Below are 24,253 nucleotides of genomic sequence, written 5' to 3' on the forward strand. Positions count from 1 at the left end.
AATATTGGCTTCAAATTAATTTTCTTTTATAAAAAATATTGTTCCCAAATTTCGAGAAAAATTAAATTGATAGTTTTTTTTACAAAAAATAAGAACTAAGACAAAACATTAATATTTTTACTTAAATATGTTTTCAAAAATCTAAGATTATGGCTTCCAACTAATTTTATTTTTTAATAATTATTGTTTTCAACATCCGGTAAAAATTTGAGAAAAATCGCATTGACAGTTGTTTTTACAAAAATAAAAACCTAAAAAAAATACTAAAACTTGGTAAAAATTTACTTCAGAAATTTAGAAATATTGGTTTTAAATCTTTTTTTCTCACAGAAAATATTGTTTTCGACATTTAATTAATATGTTATACAAATCCAACAGGCAGTTTTTTCATACAATATTAAAATCTATAAAAATATAGTACAATAAATTGTCTAAAATTTATGTTCGGTTTTCGATATCTCATGAACAATAGAAGATATTGACTTCAAATTAATTTTATTCATCTAATTTCATTTGTTTATATAAGAAATGAAAACTATTAAGAAATTCTACTAAAATTGGTTAAAAATGGTCTTAGACTAAAAATCTCGTAAAAAAAAGATTTTGAAATCAAACTATTTTATCATAAGCAAAACATTGTTGGTTATTTTAAATTTGTTTAGAATAATTCAATTGACAACTTTTTTAACAAAACATTAAAACCTACAAATGTTTTAAGTCAGCAGACAGGATGGGATCAGTGTGGGTCGCATTCCAGCCTCTTTTTCATTTCTTACTCTATTTATTTCAGAATCGATTTACTTACACAGTAAGGAATAATATTTTATAAACTAGTTAGTATCAATTGCGATTTCTTGGGAGATTATTTTTTTAAGTTTTCGGAGGAATTCCATTAAATTCAAAGCTTAAATTATTTGTTAATAATTTTATTGCTCTAAACTTTTTTTCTAAAAGTACTACTTTATACTGAGGACTGGACTTAGAACAGAATATGAATAGGAATTCCAGCACAATTCCAATCCAGCAGCACGAATTCATACACATTAATTAATTGATGATCCAGAGGGGGGAGGGTAGATTTTTTAGTAATTTATAGATAATTTACACAAAAAGCGGTTCAAATCTTTGTTTTTACATAAGTAAGAATTTGGAAAAACTTTAAAAATGCTTTTAATTATTTTCATAGAAAAAAGCAAATATTAAGATTCTTAAGAAGAAACCTTGAATAAGTTCCGTTCAAATTCGTGAAATTAGTCTTCAATTCTATCTTACTTTTTTGACGCAAACTGTAATGATTAGTTAAGTATTTTTTCTTTATAAATTAATTTTTATTTAATATAAAATTTTAAAAATCTTAAAAAAATAAAGAAATCAATTTTTTGAACTGAATTTGCTTTGGATGCTATAGAACTAGGATTTAAACGCGAATTTCAAGAACTAACGGCTGAAGGCTTTACATACATGTACTCCAATCAAACTTTTGAATCCGAGGATTGAAGATTGCACGAAATTCATAAGAAAAAGATTCTACAAAAATGTACTTACCTAATTTTCAAGTAATGATATCATAAAATGTCATAAGATGAAGTAATGTTAGGAGTGTTAGGAAAATGACAAGGTTGTAATTTTTCTTATACTTATGGCTTGTTGAAAAACATAATGAAAGTTAATACTTATATGATATAAAAGCTTTGAATCTCTCGAGAACTGAAGTGAAAAGTGATTCTTCAACGTGTGATTTGTAATTGTCACACTGAAGTTACTTGCCAACTTATTTGTTTAACTTAAATTGTTATTATTTAAATTTAGAGAAACTATATATGTACTTCTAGAACTCAAAATTTGTTCTCACTACAATTTTTAAGTTTGTTTGTTTAAGATCAAAATATTTCCACGAAAAACAGAACTTGCGAGTAAGTACACTGAAGACGATACTCTCGAAAATTGAGTCTGAAAAAATACGCCAAAAAACAACCTGAAAATTCTGTTTTATTTTCATACGAATAAAAGACCACATTGTTCAGTTTCTAAGTCTTTGCATTGTTATTCCTATAGCGTTCTTCGAATATAGAAATGCCAACAAAAACAGAATATATTATTCTTGGAAAAAGCACGTTTTAACACAATTTTGAACCTTTCTACATCAAATGCACCTAAACCCCCTCTAAAGTACTTTATTTTAGTTCTGTTGGAATCTTGGAATAGTACGTAAGAAGTTGTTCAAATTAAAAAGTTAGACCACATCCTGCTGGCCAACAGTGTTCTATAATAATCTATTAACTAAAGTTGTCATTTTAGCCCTTAAATATGTAAATGTAAGGTTAAGATACACATTATGTTATATAAATTTTGTACGTCTCCTTTAAAGAACATAAAAGAAAATATTTAAGAGGTGCTCAAAAACTCATCTCTTTCCTGTAAATAGTTGGTATTCTTAAGACAAATACTATTTACATAAAACTGACTTTCGGAATTAAGGGAACAATTTTGTAGGTCGATGAGTTGACAAAATATTTTTAATGAAGTCCCATTTATTCTTTTGTAGAGATAACGGGGTGAGTGAAAGAGTAAGATATCAGAATGCATGACCAATGTCCGGAATTCGAGGAGGTTATCGAATGACATGTTGAATACTTCAAAGTCTCCCCAGTTCTTAGATATTAACTACATCTCTGTTAAAGACAACATTGAGTCTTCGTTTACTTTCATAACAACAATAGCCGCATATTTTAAAGCCATAGGTGGAGCAAAAAACGAGTTTTGAGCAGTTTGAAATGAACGCAAAACTTCCAAATCTGAATTTTTTCGAGGTTCTTATTTACGCATTTTCAACCATGTATATTGTTTAATAAGATCAAGTGGCAACTTAAATGTTGTTGAACATCATTCTCGTTCAAAGCTTAAAAGGTGTATTTTTTTAGAATTGGGAAAAGAGTTTTTATATAGGGAAAACAGTACCGGGCCCAAGATCTACCCTTGTGGACCCCCTTTTAGATTTGGAAGAATATAAGACAAAGATCCATTGACTTCTACAGCTTGAGGCCAACCTGTAAGATAAGAAAATAATAGTTTTACTGCTGTAGCGTAGAAATGTAACTCATTGATGAGTTAAGCGCACAGGATTCTGTGATCTACCGGCTCAAAGGCTTTGGAGAAATTTAAGAGAATATGAAATGAAATTATGATCTTTGACGTAAGTCTTCAATCACATTGATTAGTTAAGTAACACAATTATGTTTCTTTGTTGCGCAAGCCAGGCAGCATAGAAGATATAAGTTCAAGTCTTTCGAAAACCTTAGCCAAAAGCAGATCAAACAGCTATCGGTATAAACTCAACACTTTCGCTACTTTTCTTGCTTTTTCTTTTCTTGGGATATTCCCCAGACATAATTATAAAGTTGAAAATGTGAGTTAAGTAAGGCAAGATTGTAGGAAAAATGATTTTGAGAAACTATGTGTGCGATTATAGATTTCACAGCTTAAGACTTGATTAAAATGATAGACTCGACAAAATCTGCACTGTCTGCACGAATATGAAACTGAAACTAGGACGAAAGAGTGAAGAAACTTCAGTACTGAAGATAATATTAAATTGCGATACACAATAGTAGCAAACTTTTCATTGAATAAATTTTTATCAATATCACAATTTAAGGGTGATTTGGTTTTGTAAACTCCAATCTTTCGCAGTTTCGAAAAAAAATTCCAAACCCTATGTGAGCTATCAAGACGGTCAGAAAATACTTGGCTCTTAACCTTTTTTATCTTCATCAAAATATTATTTTTTAGCTGGAATTCGATATTGTATTCAAGGTTTTTAAGCAAGATAAATCATTAAACATCATGGAGTATTGGTACGAATTGTGTTTTTAGTACCATAACAAATTAGTCTTATACTAACTTTACATTTAAATTGAGATTTTCGACTTATTGCTCAGAGGAGGGCATGTTTTAAATAACAGCCCGTTATCAATATTTCTAAAGTTCCTGAATTGAAAACTAAGAAAAACATTCAGAACATTGAAATTGAATGCCAAAAAGATAGAATCATGTCTAGAGAAAGTTGGTCATAAATGAGAAACTTTTTTATGTACTCACCCAAAATAAGTCTAAGAGTGTTGAAATTTCATTAGTTCGTATGTAAAGAAGTGTTGAAGTTGAAGTTTTGACACCATATTATATCAGGAAATGCTAAAGACAAATCTTCTAATAATTTAAACAAGCCTGAAATATGTTTTGTTAAAAGAAGCAAGCTTCGTAAATTTCGACAAAATAACTTAGAAAATGTTGTTATAATAGTCTTTGATTTGGTTGGTTCTCAAATAATAGTTTTTATGGTTTTGATTAAACTTTGCGCATTTTTTGATTGTGTTTCAGAATATGGCGAACAAAATTTGAATATTATTAAAATTGTTCAACTGTAAGCAAATTATTCCTCAAGTCTAACAAAACTATTAGATTTATTGTTGAGGCGTAATTAAAAGGAAAAAAATGTATTTAAAAACTAAAAAATATAAGGAGTGTTTTATTTCACTACCAAACTGTTGTAAAGATTCAAATAAAAAAATTGAAGTCAATTGTATAAAGCGAATAATGCGTATTATTAATGATAACTCAATAACACCATATATTTTTAAGCCCACAACCGATCAAGTACAAAAACGAAGATTAATCTTTTTTTTTTCTTTTCTTTCAGTCATAATCGTCCTTTTGTTGACTTAACTTAACATCTGCACAAAAGACCTACAGAAATACAAAATAAAAATTCCATAAACCTCTGGAGAGACGGGAGATGAAAACCTAAGATGAAAACAAAAAAAAAATCTAAAAAGAAGATTAAATAAAATAAAAAAGGTCCAGAAGTCTGTTAATCGATTTCTTGTTTTCGTTTGAATTTATGATACGTTTCGTGAGAGCTTTTTTTTAACATTTTGTATCAATGTCCTTTAGCTGGGGGCTTTCTTTCTTTACTCTCAAAAGCAAAAGCAATTTTATATTTTTTTTTTTGTTTCCTGTAACTTCATATGCTTCAAGGAGATCATCTTTTAGGCTGTTTTACTGGAGTCCTTTTCATTGAAAATTGAAAATTCTTTTCATATATATCTCTCTTTCTTGTATGGGTGAAGGAATTCCAATACTGTTGTTCAAAAATAAACAATCCTTATCCTATAATAAAAACCAAATACAAATAAACTAAACTAGCACACAGGATAAGAAAAAAAAACCAACATCTCCCCTAAACTCCCACACTAACTATACACGATGCAATGATCTCAAATTAAATTGAAAATTGATAGTATCCAAGGATATCGGTATCATTTCTCATTAATCTCATAGCCTAACCTTTTCAAGGCCTATTAAATAACAATAAAAGGACAAAATGAAATCATATAAATGAGAAAAAGCAACATGGTAAAGAATGGAATGGCATAGAAGACGAATGTGAGTGTGGAAATTGGGGACGTACCGGTACCGGTATCGGTACCGAAGTCGGGATGTTTAATGTGACGTTGTCTGAATGGAACCGAGACAAGGTGAAATTTATCGACGTCACAATGGCAAGGATAATTGAATTTTTGATAAAGTGTTGGGTGTGTTGTGTTGTTTTGGGTACAAAGTATGTATCGTGAGAGATGTTGCTGTTGGTATTTCACTGCGACTATATCAACTCTGTGTGTTGCACACAAAAAATGTTAAAAAAAGGGTTCACCACATATATATATACATATGTATGTACAGGACACACATATATTGAGTCAATGGTGCTAAATTATTGGCGTCGTTCGGCGAGTTCGAGTTCGTTGCTTTTTTTTTTCGAGAATACAAAAATGTTAAGTATACGACGTAGTGAACGATTTATAGAGTAAAATCAAGCCAAAAGTGTGTTTCGGTTGGGTTGCGGATGAAATAATCGTAGTTTAATGACTATGCTCAAGAGTGCGAGTTGAAAATGTTGCAAAAGTAATGATTCGGAAAATTAATGTTTATTCTCTGATTTTTTTCGTTTTTATACTATTTTGCGGTCAAATTAATTTTGTTGTAATGAATTTATTGTTCGAAGCGATTTAAAAACATTAAAAGACTTAACAAAAGATTTGTGATAGTCGGGTAATGATGTTGTATAAGTGTTGAGGAATTAAGTCAAAGGCACGTGCATATAGTTCGTGTTTTTTTTTTTTGAAAATTCAACGGAATTATAAAGATACATTTTGCAGGGGAGCAAATCTTTGGAATGAGTTTTAATGTAACGAAACAAATTAAATTCATTTAAACTAATTCACTATCTCATAAACAAAGCTATTCTATAGAAAAACAAACTGCAAATATGATAATGAACTAAGACTGTTTTTTCCTTCCAAAACAGAAAACAATGATACACACATTTAGAAGACTTTAAAGCTAGCACTTAGCAAACGACGAAGAATACAATTATATTAATAAGATACTGTTATAAAAAGCTGAAAGTTATTTGATAGCTACATACTCGTCTTTTAAAGTAGACAAATCACCACATCAAATCTAAAGATTCCTTTTCAAAAATAAAAATATGGTATTTAAAACTAATATCAAATTATTCTCATTAATTGAATTAATTATTTACAAAAGAATGTTTACATCAATTGGGAAAGTAAATATGTTGACCTTTTCTTTTTCTAGAAATTTAAGTCATTTAATTTGACTGGCAACTCTTTGAAAAAATACAAAAAAAAAAACAACATTAAATATATTTTTGTATATGCTTGTGTCTGGGCAAACACCCACTGGCCTAGACAAATAAAATAAAAATGGTAAAACGAGATGTAAAAGATCATGGAAATAATTTAAATTAGTACCGTTGTTGGCCCTTGTGAAAAAGGAGACAAAAAGAAGGGATGTATTTTTTTGGTACATTGTATACTTTTTGTAATTTCATTAAACACGCATGAAGAGCCAAATAGGGTACAAGATTTTTTTCTTAATTTGTCTGGAAATTTTTTTTTATCGAGTTTACTTTCAGTTTTTCTTTTTCGTGGTTCCTTCATTTTTTGAGAATTGTCTTAGCAGAGTACGAACAAATTGGAATGTTTTAAATGCTTTGGTAACAAATTATTAAATTGAATGTCTGAAATATTTAATAGCTTATAACAGCCATGATGTGTTATCTTTTCTTGATATATTTTTCGTTTGTTTGGGGAAGTTCAAGTGGAGTTTAAATATCCTGAAGCCCTTTGGAGCCAGAATTTAGAACTAACCATGTTTAGAATTATTTGTATCTAAACAATGACAATCACTGAAAGTATTTCTTTCTCTGCGCTAAATAACTTTCAATTTGTATTTGGTTTCACAAAAGGCGGCCAAACTTGATTCATTTTTTTTCAAGGGGATATTAATACGTTTACATTTAAACATAGTGCGAATATAAGGAAAATAGGGAAGGATTTAAGAGAAGATACATGTGCACATTGGTCTTAAAATTTTGAATATTAAAATGATAGGGAAAAATAGAGTTGGGTAAATCATTTCAAATTCTCGATGTGCGGTTAAAAACAAAGAATCTCTATACCGAAATTGAGCTCAAGGTGAAACTGATGTGCATAACTAGAAGTAAGGGTATTTCGGATGAATTGTTTGAGGGGTGAATACAACTGGCTAATTCGACAGAACACTGTTTATAAAAATAAAGGTAGAACAACGAAGGGCATGAAACATTGCGGCGGTGTTCGAATGACATAATTGTTTCGATTACAGTTCTTTCTCGTATCATTTTCAAAGCTTCTTTTTGGATCATGTCCAAAATATTTAAACTTGTTTTAGGGACACCTACCGAAATATGTGAACGGATGAATGCTTTGTAAATTACAGCCAGATCAGAAGGGGTAAACATTTCTTGCACCTGGCAGCATTTTTGGCAATCTGGAATATGTGATCATTCCTAAAGAGGTGATCTGTGATACACATACCGTGTACTGAAATTGGATTAGTTTCCTGGATGTCAGTGCCACTCATTGATTACGGGATCGAGGGTGGGTTTTAAAGCATTTAATTCTGCACGGTTCTTAATTCCCCATTGTACAATGCTGTGAAGATCAGAATTCAATCAGCTTATCATACGATGCTGTGGAAGTTCCACATCCAAAGGAAAAGAATGTGAATCTAAAAAACGAGTATGAAAAGCTGACGATACTGTCGTCAGCGAAACAGTTTACTGAATTAGAAGTGGCAGCAAAGAGATCGTTTATGAATATGAAAAAGAGAGTCGGAGATAAATCGGAGCCCTGGGGAATACCAGCATTTATTTTATGAATTTCAGATTTGAAACGGTTCGAAAGGTAGTTTGTAATCCAAAGAAGAAGAGATTCATCAATAATAAAAGCACACATTTTCGATGAGTGAACTTGATGCCAAACTCTATATTTTTTGAGTTCTAGAAATATTTTTTTAATATCTAGTACTTTTTTAAGAAATAAAAAAATATTCAATGGTTATGAATTGTATTTGCAGACTTTTATCAGAAGAATGTTTATACTAATTGTGAAGATTTATTTCTTCTTTTCCTTAAGCCCGATCATTTTCGAGGAAGTAATTAAATTCTAGCTAAAGGCTAAGCTAAAAAAGCAAAACTCTTGAAACTCCCAAATCAATGTTCGAAAAAATTTAAATGTCGGAAGCATCTTCGTCACATTTAATGTTAAATCCGTATAATAATACTTGATTTATTCCTCATAAAATATCAAATCATTGGTCCACAAAATTACGTGTTTTTTTCGTCCCGAAAACAAAGCAATACCAAGTCTTTTTAAAAGTGTTAAAACAATCAAAAACTAGGTTTTTAAAGCTCAAAATATTTCTAAGCAATAAATTGTATGATTATTTATCAAATTGAAAATCTTTCTCTTCTACGTAGATAGAATTTAGATCATTTTAATTTCTAACTTAGTGTCTGGGAATTCTTAATAGTTATGAGTTTTTTATCGAATCTATATGAAATTTTGAGAAAACCTTGAATTTGATATTTTCATAGGTTTCAAAAATAGGGTTGGGAGTAAAATTTTTAGTGCTGATGTAAATTTTAACTATTTTCCCAAGTATGCACGTTCAAAAAACCATTTTTCGGAGTTCATATCTCAAGAACCAGTAGAGATATCGACTATTGGGTAACCCAAAATATTTCACGAATTAAATTTAATTGTATTATTATTATATATTGTGACGTTATACCAAGCTAATATATTTTTGGAAAAAATCACTGTTTTTAAAAAAAAAACAAAGGAAAATAATTGTCACCTCGAATGTTTTACGAACAAAAATTTTTATGAACCAAAGAATAACGCTTTTGAAATCTGGTAAATATTTAATACTAATCGAATTGACAGTTTTTTTTACGAAATTACTAAAACTTGGTAAAAATAAATTTTCAACTCAAATAACTCTCCAAAACTTAAAGATTTTGACTTAAAACAAATTTCATCTCATACAAAATACGGTTATTGTTGATAAATAGCAAAATTTTGTAAAAAACATAATTGACAGTTTATAACAAAAAAAAAAACAAACATACGAAACTTTACCAAGACTTGGAAAAATAGATTTTTGACCAAATACTTTTTTAAACATTAAAACTATTGGGTTCAAACTAATTTCAATTTATAGAGAATATTGTTTTCAATATTTAGTAAATTTTTTATAAAAATCTAACAGCCAATTTTTTCATTCAAACTAAAATCTATAAAAAATAGTATGCAAACACCGATATCTCGTATATAAATGAAGGTATTGACTTCAAAAATGATTTCATTCTGTAAACAATGTTCTTAGAAAATTGTGGTCTATATTTGTTTATAAAAGAAAGGAAAACTCTCAAGATACTAAACTTGATAAAAATTGGTTTTCGGCTAAAAATACCAAAAATAGATTTTGGAATCAAACTATTTCATCATATTCAAAATATTATTGATAATTTTTCAGAATGATTCAACTGACAATTTTTTTTAACAAAAGTCGAAAGCTTACAAACCTTTTAAGCAAGACTAATCGATAGACGGGATGCAAAGTTATCAGTGTAATTCGCATCTCTGCATCTTTTTCTTTATATTTATGTAATTTCAAATTTAACAAATTTTAAAAATCTACGAAGTAAACTTTTAGTATTGATTGAAAATACAAATTTTTAGAATATTGTCAAGCCCAACTTAAACTGAATTTTTAGTCGAATTGAACTAAAGATAAATATTTTATTTAGAATCTTAAATCTTTGTTCGTAACTTAAACTACAAACATTCTTCTCAAATGAAAGACTAGAATAAAGAAATAGAAAGAAATAAAAGAACACTCTACGCATGGGTATAAGGTCTTACAATTAAAATATATTCTCTTTATTTTATAATGAACCTCAAAGTGAACTTCTATAGATATCTAACTATATTATATATGTACGTATGAAAACAAACTGAATGATTCCAAAGCAAGACAAAAATAATTCAGACCTCAATTGCACTATGTGTGCATCAAACAAACGCTGAATAGAAGATATAAAAAAATCACATTTTAATCAAATTACACATCCAGCTCCTTTGTCCGGAGCGTGTAGAAGCAAAGTAACTAGATTTTCTTGAAATACCTCCTTCCTTATCTCGAACTCTAACAAAAATATGCATTTTAGCTAAAGGAGTTTTTTTTTTTTGTTTCTTATAGATTCCATAACAGAATATATGTAAGGATAAAAAGGAACTGTACGTTGTACGTATAGACAGAGTGCAAGGAAGTTGTGCCTTCAGTGTTCTAAGCGCGAAACTATTCACAGAACGGGATGTGTGATGTGGAGAGGAAATGAGGTTATGATATGCGGATGTGGATTCCTGAATGAAATCTGTGCATGCGATTTTACTCGTTCTAAATTTACGTATGTAGGTACATATATACAATATGTAAGATATAATGCCATAGAAACGGAACAACGATCTAGTATAGATGCACCTCTATTCAAAAGCAATCGTAGCTAAGCCATCTAGGGTTGTGATCAGGATTGAACCAAGGAGCAAGGAGCCAAAGGATATCTACATACATTAGACGTTTCTTTTTCTAGAAAAAAAAATAGACTTTTCTCGAGAAACTATACCAACTACAGTCTATACGGTGATAAAAAATTATAACATTTCCAATAGCATGCGAAAAAATCCTTTCACACAAACACCGAGACGTTGCAAACAGCAGCGTCACTGCAGCGGCTGAATAATTTCACAGGAATTGAGCTTTCCGAATGGAGTATGAACAAGAATTCCTTTGTTGAAGCATCAAGATACTCTACCGGCTCACAATACACTTTGAGATTTCTTCGTCTTTGCATGGACAATAAGGCCAATTACACTGCCTGAAGCAATACAGTTGGGAAAGATACTACCTATAAGTATATACATATGAATATACATACATAAGAAACATCTTAAGATTTGCTTTTTATTTCTTGAGAAAAAGAGCTACGTGATTTTATTTTGCGATAGCTTCCAGTAGTTTTATATAAATAAAAAAAAAACATTAATATGCAAGTGAATATTATTTTTAAAGTAAACCTGAATAAAATGTGTGTTGCTTTTACTTTGGCTGGAAACTTAGGTTAACTTATACTAAAACAAATAATTCAACAAAGGGTCCGAAATAATCAATCATGTAGGGCTTCAAATCATACGGTTTTTGAAAAGTTACAACGCATTTTAAATAAAAGGTGAGTAAGTTCATTTGACACTGACACCTATTTTGAACCAAAAATATTGACAGAACTTTTGGTGAAAACGAAGTAAGTTAGTGCAAAAAGTACTTGGGCAAATTCTTGATCTAAATCGTCTTCTGATTCTACAATCAGACTTAACTTTTCTAATACAAAATCAGTTTCTTAATAAAAATTAAACAGTTAAAGCTGTGAATCCACTACTCAATCAAATCTTAAAGCTTTTGAAATTGTAAAAAATTAACAATATTGAAAATAAAATATCATCAGAAATTATGCTTGTGAAAACCCTGATTTTACAAATGAACAAAACTTTTGTATTCGTACATATGGCAATATGAGAAAGCCAGCTAAAACGGTCTCAACGACTTCTTCAGGAACTTTAACTGGTCACTATAGTTTCTCAATAGTGACGTGCATTCCATCGCAGATACGGTTACAAACTTAATTCTTTGTGGAATGAGAAATTTTATCCCGAAAAGGGTAAAATTTACCAAACATTAACAAAACTCATGGTTTTATTTGAGCTGTTAAGAGGTTATCAGAATCCCGCTATTGTTCTGAAGAGGTGTTCTTCTACGCTGGCAAAACCACTGAAGAACGAAAGCTTCTTAACGACCGGCAGTATGGCTTTCGTTGCAATAGGTGCACTGGTGATCTCATGGTTCAGTGGAACAAATCTTTACATCGTTTTGGAGAACGTAAGATTATTGCACTTGATATTTTAAAAGCACTTGATAGAGTTTCATCAAGCCAAACTTTTTTGGGTTGGAAATAATCTTTTGGACCTTTCAATTCAAGTGGTATTGGACGGGTTCAAATTTGATATTCACAAAATAAACGCTGGTGTGCCCCAGGGCTACGACGCTGTTCTTCATTTTTATAAATGATATTTTGTCTGAAACTTATAACCGACTAAATTGTTTCGCTAATGACAGTACCCTCAGCTTTTTATATTCGTTTTTAGATTATCATCTTTATTCTTCGGATGTGGACTACCAACGGCAGCGTATGATAAGCTCATTAAATTCTGATCTTGACACCATTTTTCAATGGAATTTAATGCTTTGAAAACTGAATACTGTCTTCTGCGCAAAAGCGTAACCCTTGCTCAATGCCACTCTCCGTAGGTGCTACTTGCATCAAAGAGACTGAACAACTATCAGTCCTAGGTATGTGCATCACAAATTACTTGTAATGGATTGATCACATATTTTACATCGCCGAAAATGCAGCTAAGTACTAAGGTTTTCTCCGATGATTCAAGAAGTTTTCGATGATACATAAAGCCTTTATTTTTCCGAAACTCTAGTATTATTCCCATATCTAGGCATTTGCTCCTATACCTACCCACTTACATCTCTTGGATAAAATTCACAAGATAGCTCTAAAAATGATGGTCATGGTTGTCTAACTGAAGCTTCTATATCTCTCGAGCAATGCTCTTATGAAATAGGCAGTTACAGCCCTCCCTTCAAAAAATTCAACCGTAATACCCGTTCTTTCAGCAATGCTCATCAGGTTACCCTTGAGCCTAATTTGGGATGCACTATTAAGTACAGATATTTTATCTTTAGCCGCACTACCCGAATGTGGAATGCTTTACATTAGTAGTGCAGACATTCAAAACCAATGTGTATCGGTTTCTCCTTTCTAATTCTATTCTAAATTCGTAATTGTTTGTAATGTGTTTAATCGTTATAAGGGTATTTATAACCTTTATTGCGCGCACAATATAAAAAAAATAAATAATTTTGAAGAATTAAGATATTTCATTTCATTTCATTGAGAGTTTCGATGTCGTAAAAATAAAATTGAATAATACGCAACAGCTTATTAAGACATATCTTTTACTCTTCTTATGTTCATGTCTCTTAAAGGTTAAGGCAACCATCAACCATTGCGCCATACGAAAATGTGTTTAAAACTCGAAATTATTATTTTCATGTTCAAATGTTGCATAAGGATGTGGTGTATGTATCACATTTTGTCATAATAATTCCTTTGTTGAAATGAACGAAATGTCAGCAATGCACTACCACTCAAAAGTATAAACACATATTAATGTATAGTATGGCCTACATAAGACTACGACTATACGTGTAGAGTAGGAGTCATCATCATCATCATGAGGCAATATATTTTATCAAATTAATATATACAGCAGCTGTGTGCTGCTGCATCCAACAGACAGAGAGAAAGAGAAGATAATTTAAATTAATTTCCAGTATTTGCTTCAAGGACTCACATTCGAACATACATCATACACGCACACTTTGCTGCACAGACTACATTTAGAGGCACAACAGTTTGAATTCGGCAAAATACCTTGTGAACATCGATCATCAAAATTAAATTTGCTTCATTCATGTATAAGCCCATGAGCCATGACCCATGAGTAAGAACGTTCTCAAGGAATTCCATAACCATTCCCACAACAAACAACCAGACCTACACTATTTACATATGTTTTACCAACACACATTTGAGAACTGTCCTTAAATAATTTTCATCAAAGAATTATACCACTGTGTCAGCAACAGTCGTTATTGTGTGCAAACTGAATATTGTACTCGACATTTGAAAGCTCTGCTGATAATATCCCTTAAGTTCTCACTTCCCCGATAACACTCCATATAACGATTCCTGGCGAAATTATCAATAATTAATAAATGTTCACTCACTTGTAATCTTCAGTCTCATAGGTGTGAAGTGGACATGCCGAGTAGCATTTGTGTTCGTGCATAACCAAATGATGGTCGCAACTGGTACAGTAATCGGGTCTATCCTGACAGGAAGCGCAATTAGCCTCACATGGAACACAAGTTTTGTTGTCGTAGTCTGGAAATGTTTTGGAATAATATTTAGTTGAAGCGAAATAGTATGTATGGGATATGTTAAATAGAACTTACTCTCATAGTAACCATCGGGACATAGTTGCAGACAGACAGCCAGGTCTGTGACGTGTAAATGGGCCGGAGCACATGTCAAGCAGCTGTCTTGTCCAGCACCGGCGCATGTTTCGCACGATTCATGACAGGGCCAGCAAACACCACCCTGGTTTGGGAAGCTTCTTGGTGGACAGCGACTCACACATGTACTGAAGGGGGCATGAGGGAGTTGAGTTGAAACAACAAAATTATAGAGTAAAAGTTGTACTTACTTGTCAAGGCGATAGTGTTTACAGGCGACGCATTGAGTCGGTCCACGACCATAGCATCCCTGGGAATCACACTCTGGATCACAATCATGCAAAACAAGCTTGTTATTGGAATCAGCCATGACATTTTGTCGTTGCGGCGTTGGAATATTATGACCATCAACTGTTGCTACTGCCTTTTCGGGATTACTGCCAGCCCCTGTGAACAGGTTCTGATAGTTCAGGTAACCAGAATACTGATCGGCGTTGAAGAAACCTCCTGCAGCTTGTCCCAGATCAGAGTCCGTTGGGAAGACGAATGGATTAAGACCCTGGCCTCTGCGTGATTGATCCTGCAGATCACCCTTTAGGCGAACGGGCTTAACTGCAGTACCGTAGAATATCAATTGCCATTTGGAGAGTATTCCTGGCTGATTGACCCGTCTTCGTCCGCCATTTATAACTTGTAGATTCCAACGTCCTTCGGCTTTCTCACCCCAGAAGTGGACACTTAAAAATGGCCAATCATCGAAATTAGATTTGACGATGTCTCGAGGCCGTTCGAATAGAAGAGTACTCGTTGTGCCCATAGGAGATGTGAGTAGAATTCGGAGATTACCTCGGGGAAAGAATCGTAAAGTTATCTTACACTGTACGTGTTCCAAGTAGCGGACTTCATTGATAGTTCCCGCGCAACCATTCACGTCCATGTGTGTCTGAAGTGTGTAGCCGTAGCTGCCTTCGATCTTGCGGTCTTCATTGTTTTCCCGAGACTTACATATGTGTTGTGGCGGCACTGATGTCCACTGTTCCGCTAACGAGACCATACCACCAGCATCCATTAAACCGTAGCCGAATTTATGGCTGTATTTCCGCTTGACGCCATTGATTATCCATCCACTTTCCTTTTCTAATGGTTCGGGGCGCGATGTCATAACCACCAAATACTGCATATCTCTCCATGTTAGATTTGGATTTGCTTCGAGTGCTAATGCACAAATACCAGCAGCTAGAGGAGCTGACGCTGAGGTGCCGGTATGCTCGACAGTACAAATATGATCGGGACGCAGTCTGCCGTCCATATCGACTGTTGCTACACTTTTATCATGACCGGGTGTGCCAGAGCTGTAGGTTGTCGCCAGTGTTGAGGAACATTCTTCTAGATACCAGGGTTTGAATCTGAAATGAAATTAAAGATATGGTTTATTAGAAAAGACATTCTTGGAAATAAACTTTTTTACTAAAATTCTAGGCCCTATAGTAATGCAGCAATGTACATCTCAGACCAAAAATAATGCGACTGAAAAGTCAGGCCAATTCCGCAAACAGAGGTTAAGAAGAAACAAGAAGTTAAAAAAGAAAAAAACATTTGCCATTCTTTCATAGATTAGTCCTGATTTGTTTTGATTTGTTTGTGGACCTTGCTACAAGGCTGGAAAATGTTTTACGCTACTTTTTTATCGCGGTAAAATATCTTAATCTGTGAGCTCATACGAGCTGATCCGCTGGTAACGCTTAAAATTAGATATTTAATGTATCGTTTTTTAAAGAACGCATTAAGTAGTAGCATATCATTAGAAGCTACCTGCTTTTGGACCTATATCATCATGTAATGTTATTAGCGTTACCTTTGGTTCCTTTTTGTTTTTTTATTTGATTACGGAAAGCTTACTAACTCATTCATACTTGCCCCTAGATGTTTGATTTTCTTTCACATGTAGGCAAGGCCGGCAGGTAAGGGCTTCTTACCTAATAATTTAGAAATCATACCCAGCAGGCCTGTTAAAGTGGATGTTCGTATGCTCGACAGTATCACACTAAAGCTAGTTTAATGGCCCAATGCGATTCCACGTGAATCGTAAGGCTTTCCACAAAAGATCAATGAAACCAGCTGACGGAACGTGAAAAACTGATTATTTTAATATGATTGACACGGTTTATATCATTATAGAAGAATTCTCCTAGGGAAGTCCTGCGTTTTTGAGCTAGAGCAGGGCATTTACAGAGGAGGTGAAGAACTGTTTCCTTCTCTTCCTCATCCATAAAGCTTCTGCAAAAGTCATTTGATAAAACGCCTTGCCACCTGGCGTGCCTTCCTACTAGAGAGTACCCGGTTATAACACCTATTATCGAGTTTACATGTGATCTTCTTAGGGATAGCAAGCGCCTTGAGTGCTTTGAATCAAGTGGAGCCCACATGTTCTTCATGACCTGACACGTGGTGATATTATTTCACCTGATTTGTGCATCCTTCTTAACATCTTAAATTCGAAATAGTTTAAATGTATGTAGCTAGCCAAACGTGGAAGAAGGGATTGTACTGTACCGTTTCTGGCGAGTTGATCTGCCTTACAATTTCTTCGAATTTCTCTATAACCCGGCATCCAGCAAAGTTGAATATTAAACTATTGTTCATTAGATATGATTGATAGTTATGGACTGTTATAGAGTTTGTGGAGACAGAGTCCAGAGATTTGATAGTGGACTGACTATCTGAGAAACTACGGATATCAGATGTTGATATCACGTTTTCTTTATTCCAGGACAAGACTTCTTCTATCGCCAAAAGTTCGCCCTGGAACATGCTACAATGATTGCGAAGGTGGAATGAGAGACTATATTTCAGTCGCCCAGAGTACACACCTCCACCAACAACTCCACTTGTTTTCAATCCATCTGTGCAAAAGTGGATTGACTCGTCTTTTAGGAATATCAGAAAGATCTGAAAGGTAAAGAAATCTGGAAGTTTCTGGCGAGCTCCGGTTGGAATATGGTGTAGTCTGCGTGGTCTGGAATTGATTGTAAATACTTAAGAAATACGGAGTGGTCAATATTGTTGTCAACCCACTGACATGAAGCTTTGAGGCGAATAGAAGAGCTTTCTATTTGTTTGCTAAGAATATCAGAAGGTCTAAGGTATAGAAGGGCATCCAGTGCCGCTGATGGGATCGTTCCAAGCCAAGACAACTTAAACGTTAGAATTTATTGGATTTATCGCGGTTTATAGCCTTTTCTAAAGCCATCCACCACACTGCCACACCGTATTTTAAGTTCTGTATGATAACCGATGTGTAACGAATGCTTAATTCGGGCTTATAAGAGGTCAACAGTAGCTTTTTGACCCTTTCGGGTATATAACGTTCCTAATTTTTTTATATGTATATAGGGAGGGTAAGTATGTGGAATTTTGTGTACCCTAGAAATAGGACTTAAACGGTACACTCAGTCCACGACGTTAGGTATTAGTTTGTCTAAAGAGTTTTATACGAGTTCTTTCAGGGTGCTTTCCTGAAACTGCTGTACCTCTGAAACTTTCCGCATCCAGACCCGTTAGGATTTCACTTACCACCAGGTTTTAGAGGAAAGGGCATACAACACCTTCTTGCGGAGAACCTCTGCTAACAAATCTTCTAGCAGAAGAGTTGCCTAGAAATCAGTTAATTATTCTGCTAGTCAGCTTTGAATGAATAAAGTCAAGAGTTCAAAGTATATGGTCCGAATAAGTTTTATTTTTTTTTTAAATATAATTATTGTTTTTTCGTCAACATTAAAAACGTATTCCTTCCATTTTTGTTCTTCACCAAGTACAATATTTCTACTTTATCGTACTTTAATAATTTTAAAACTTTTAATTGTATGCTAAAACATTTTGTTTTTTATTCAAAATCTAACCACAGGTTTCATTATTACCGTAACTGAAACTCACATATTAAACTTATAACCACAACGATGGAATAATAAAATAAAGTAGGTGTAATTAGGTATATGCGTATAGTATCATTAAAGCAAAGCTCTTTTATTCAAAATTGGCCATATTAGTGCTTTGAGTTTTGTATTAATTAATTTTTTCTATTTTTGCACTTTATTTTTCCCTTGCGATTTAGTTGTTATGTGTTATGTTTTGTTTTTTAAGTAAAATGAAACAAAAGTCCAATTTAATTATATAAATTAATTAATTTTTGTCCCGAAGAGTAAAAGCAGCAGCATCATAATCATCATCATCATCAGAATGAGTAATTATTTTCCGAACAGAATAGAGAAATTTTCGACAATACAAAGCAAACCACATTAATCCATCGGTTATTGTGCGTTGTTATGTTAATGTAAAAAAGATGGTTTGGTTAGTTTGGATATTATTTATATGTATATGAGCAAGTGCGAGCAAAATAACAAAAAAATAATTTCATTTTAATTAATGGTTTTAATTGTCATCTGATGTTGCTTCAAATTTGCAATTAAATATACTTTCCAAGTACTTACAGTATTATATTCGTTTTTAGGATTCCTATTATTTCCATTGAAATTAAAATAAGACCAATCAAGTGGTATTGGTTAAATTTTAGCAGAAATTAATTTTTACTTATTAAAACTCATTGAATATTTTTATATTAAATTTCCATGGATAGGGATTGTTTTGTTTGAGTGATTTGTATGGGTGTAATAATTCAAAAAGAGGTTAGTAATGAAATGACTATAATCAACATTCCCTGAAATAACTACAAATATGCAGAAGAAGTGATACTTAACTGTCATATTGTTCGCCTCATATTTCATGTGGGATATAATATGGCGCATTCAACAATTCCAGTTAAAAACCACATTTCTATCCTAATATTGGCAGTTTATTATGCAGATTAAATTTAGGAAACGCTTATACCAATATTTCTGCGCTACTGGCTTTGAAAAATTCCTGTAACCTCCAGAATATTTTTAACATGAATTAATCCCGAAAAGCTTTAAGTCCAACGGTCTTGTGGGTGGCACATCCTTAAAGGAATTTATCATTCGTTTTATTCATGAAAATAGTGAAAACGAAGTCATCTGGTGTATCAAGAATATTTTGGAAGACAACCATTTACCAGTCACGATAGTTTTTTATATTAATATGAAAGCTAGAAAGGCAGAGCCGTTGTGTAAAAGTTGTATAATTCTTCATAATGGCAATTGATAGAGAAAGACAGAGCATGGTGAGGCGTTTAACATCCGCCATAGTAAGACTGGCTAACGAATCTCTCTGTTTCAAAAACTGCCACAATTGGGTTTAAGGATATTCCTAAAACGGTCAGTATCATGGTTGTTCTTAAAAAAACGGCAGTAATTTGTTCAAAAAAAAAGGTTTAGAAAATCAATTTAAAACCTTAGATTCTAAATATTAAACATTTAACCTTTTTTTTGAAGAAAAAATTGATAATTTCCCATAGGAAATAATTTTGGTCAGTCTGATTTGTCGAATCGAAAATTTTGATATTTCTAGATGTTTCAGGGACCTGGAAGTATCGAAAAATGTCAAAAATTTCAATTAGGGAATCTAAATCAAATATTTTCAGAGATATGAGAGTGTGTGCGGGATACCATTTTTCGACGTTCCTATCTCAAGAACCAGTAGACGTATTGACTTCAATTAAATTTTGCTATACAGATAATGATACAAAAAGATGAAAAAACAGTTTTAAAAAAATTGAGAGGGTTGTTTTTTTTTTACTTCGACCTTGGACTTAGACATCTGAATTCTTTGAAAATTCTTTGAAAATTTCCGACTCGAGTTTTTTTTATCAAACATGACAAGTATAACGATCTAGAGAAGTTGGAAAAAGTGGGTCCCCGGTTTTTGTCCCTCTATCTCTCTGTCTGTCCTTGGCCCTAAAGCCCAAATCATTGGATCGATTGAGTTTAGAGTATTAAATTTGGCTTTTAAGCTCATTCGCTTTAGGCGTTTTTTCCTATTTTTTTTAAGACTGCAAATAACAGAAGTCCCGATAAATTTTTAATACATTTTTTCTAAATTCTTGTTATTAACTTCGATTCTTTCTATTTAATAAATATTTTTGTATTGCTTCCAAAAATTACCCCCTTTGAAACGTTAATTTGTTAATAAGTTTTCTCAAGAACAAACGAACCGATTTCCACATTTGTTTTTGAACAAGCTTTTATACGGTGTTAACAACATTAACATTAAAAGATACCTTAGTTGCGAGGCACCAACAAGCCTCGGATACAGACGGATTCACTGTTGACAACCCACGCAAACGAAATGAGGACAACGAACTTCGAACACGTACAGATATGTGCAATGTTACGTCCCTTAATAGACCACGTGCAGCCGAACAATTAACGAAAGCCTTAAACTGCTGCAAGGCAGATATTACCGCCATCCAAGAAGTGCCATGGGATGGACCGGCCAAACGCAAACTAAAAGACTGCGATATATACTACTTCGACTGCTACCGAGAACAAAGACAGTGTCTATTTGGGTGTAGATTTGTTGTTGGAACTAGACTCAGGCAAAAAGTCTTGAGTTTCAACAGTGTGAGCGAGGGCATCACGACAATCCGCATCAAGGCTAAATTCGCCCAAATAAGCCTAATATGCGCGCATGGCCCAACAGAGGAGAAAGATGAAGACACCAAAGACATATTCTTCGAGCTCTTGGTCAAGACATATGAGCAGTGCCCTGGCTATGACATTAAAATTGTCTTAGGAGATTTTAATGGCAAGCTAAGAAGAGAGGACATCTTTGCTGGTATAATCGGCAGATACAGACTGCACGACACTACCTCCGACAACGGATTCAGGCTGGTCGATTTCGCTGCGGGGCGAGACGTTCTGGTAGCTGGTACGCAGTTCACTTATCTTAATATCCACAAGGGGACATGGAAATCTCCTGATCAATCAACCGTCAACCAGATTGACCACATTACGATCGAGGCACGACACTTTTTCAGTATACAGGATATCCGAACATTCCGAGAGGCCAACATTGACTCGGACCACTACCTCGTTGTAGCCAAGGTACGTCTACGGATATCCCGATCCAAGCCAAAACAAGGAAGTACTGTGAGAAGATTCGACGTTAGACGGCTACTATCGCAAGAGACTGCCATGTCCTTTTCCGATCGAGTCTCTAATAACCTCGTAAGGAGTCCTATGCTGCCTGCATTACGCATTGAAAACCAGGGGCAACGTTGCCCTGCAGCCATCAGAGAAGCCTCTGAAGTGCTAGGTTTCACACGGTCACTACAGCAAAACCCCTGGTTTGACGACGAATGCCAGCAAGCGTACGCAGCGAAACAACAGGCACACAAAACGACGCTACACAGGGAGACTAGAGTTGCTCGCGAGCTCTACGAGCAGAAGAGGAGAGAGGAACACCGGCTTCTTCGATGAAAAAAAGAGAGCATGAGAAGCGCGCGATCGAGGAGATAGAGGGATGTCAAAACAGGAATGAGGTTCGTAAATTTTACCAAAAGGTAAAAAAAACCTCCCATGGGTACAAGCCACGAACCGAAGCCTGTAAGGACATCAGTGGAACCGCAGTCTATATTGAGAATATGGAAAGACCACTTCTTCAAATTATATAACGGCGATGACGAACCGAATTCCGCTGTGAGGGCGATAGAACCACTCAACTTTGGCGACGCAGATCAACAATTCCGCCTACCCGACCTTGACGAAATGAAGATAGCTATATCTAAACTTAAGTCAAACAAAGCTGCTGGAGCTGACGGCATCGCTGCCGAATTATTCAAATAAGCAGGCGATGACTTGTTAGGGACCATGCACGAACTCATCTGCAAAATATGTTCGGAAAAAAACATGCCCGATGAGTGGAATCTCAGCATAGTTTGCCCAATAAATAAAAAAGGAGACACTCTAAATTGCGCCAAGTACAGAGACATTATGATAGGTCCTTATCAGTGTGGCTTCAGACTAGGTATTTACACTACGGCAGATCTTGGAAAAAACCCAGGAGCTTCAAATCGATACCCACCATCTCTTCATCGATTTTAAAGCCGCGTATGATCCATAGGGAAGAGCTCAACAGAGCAATGTCTAGTTTTGGCATCACTGTCAAACTTATCCGTTTGTGCAAAATGACGATGGAGAATGCATGCTCCTCTATAAAGGTCGGAAAAGATCTTACCGATGCATTTGATGTCAAAAAAGGTTTTAGATAAGGCAATGCACTGTCATGCGACTTCTTCAACATCGTTTTGGAAGGAATTGGGCAAAACTCAACCGTCAACACTAGAGGCACAATCTTCAAAAGGTCCATCCAATTACTCGGGTACGCAGATGATATTGACATTATTGGAAGATCAAAGCGTGAAGTCAGTGGAGCGTTTTTGAGTATTGCGATGGAAGCGAAGAAGATGGGTTTAGTGGTCAATGAGGGCAAGACCAAGTATATGCTGTCATCAAAAAAGGACATTGAACAACGACGTCTTGGACAAAACGTCACCATGGACAGCTATAGCTTTGAGGTAGTTAAGGACTTTGTCTACCTAGGCACCGCTATTAATGCAGACAACGACGCCAGCGCTGAAATCAAACGAAACGAAGAACTCTTGCAAATCGCTGCTTCTTTGGACTTAGATGGCAATTGAGAAGTGAAGTCCTCTCTCGAGTATCTTAAATCACCATCTATAAGACACTCATCATCCCGGTTCTCATTTATACCGCTTAAGCGTCAAAGAAAGATGAGGGCGTCTTAGGATGCTTCGAGAGAAAAATTCTTCGGGTGATTTTTGGTCCCATACGCATAGATGGAGAATGGAGGAGAAGATATAACGACGAACTGTACGGGCGGTACAGCGACACTGATCTAGTTGGCAGAATTAAAGCCCAACGGCTTAGATGGCTAGGTCATGTAGAGCGGATGGACATCAACGCTCCAGCCCGGAAGGTCTTCGAATCCAATCCCGGGGAACGGCGCAATAGAGGAAGACCGCGACTCAGGTGGCGCACGCAGGTGGGAGAGGACCTCAACCAACTTGGCGTGCGAAACTGGAGACAGCTAGCTAGGACCGAGCTGGCTGGAGGAGCATGTTGGTAAGGGCCCAGGTCCGCCCCGGACTGTAGCGCCACCTTAAGTAAGTAAGTAAGTACTCTTAAAACCATAATATAAAAAATGCAATAGGAAAATATTCGAATAATAATAAATTTTCCAATAGACTGAATAACATTTACCCAAATTAGTTGCACTCAATTTTGAGCCTCACTTATTCTCCCAATAAAAAATTTATACCAATCACCACTAAAAAGCTTTGTGATAAAGTTGGACCTCATAAAATAGCTATAAATCAACCCAATTTTCATTTTAAATAATATTAAATTTAAGAGAAAAAAAAATTCTATATTCGAAATCGTTTAGTACCTTACTTAAATAAGACAAATAAATAAATGTCTGTTTGTACATTAGACTTTGCCTACAGTTTGCTGCTTATACTAACAAAAGGATGGATCTAAGGATGTTAGGGTGAAATACATAAAAAGAGAAAAATCGTAGAAATCATCTTGATTTATTTTACGATAGTTTTTTTTTTCATCTTCGTATCTTTTTGGTAAACAACAACAACAACGACAAAAAACACACAAAATTAGATTTTTTTATATTCCCATATAACCAACCTACA

General features: G+C 34.1%; 1 protein-coding gene across 3 annotated transcripts in view; it reads right to left on the bottom strand.

The window, feature by feature from the left end:
* Positions 1-24,253, bottom strand: part of LOC129946942 (furin-like protease 2) — a 524,816-nt gene that overhangs the window by 39,414 nt on the left and 461,149 nt on the right. For all 3 annotated transcript variants that reach the window (XM_056057326.1, XM_056057324.1, XM_056057325.1), the window contains 3 exons: positions 14,865-16,019; positions 14,614-14,801; positions 14,386-14,542 (listed from right to left, as the gene is read on the bottom strand). In XM_056057326.1, coding sequence (XP_055913301.1) covers positions 14,386-14,542; positions 14,614-14,801; positions 14,865-16,019 — 1,500 coding nt within the window. The remainder of the gene's footprint in view (positions 1-14,385; positions 14,543-14,613; positions 14,802-14,864; positions 16,020-24,253) is intronic.

Source organism: Eupeodes corollae, chromosome 2 (genome assembly GCF_945859685.1).
Source record: "Eupeodes corollae chromosome 2, idEupCoro1.1, whole genome shotgun sequence".
Taxonomy (NCBI): domain Eukaryota; kingdom Metazoa; phylum Arthropoda; class Insecta; order Diptera; family Syrphidae; genus Eupeodes; species Eupeodes corollae.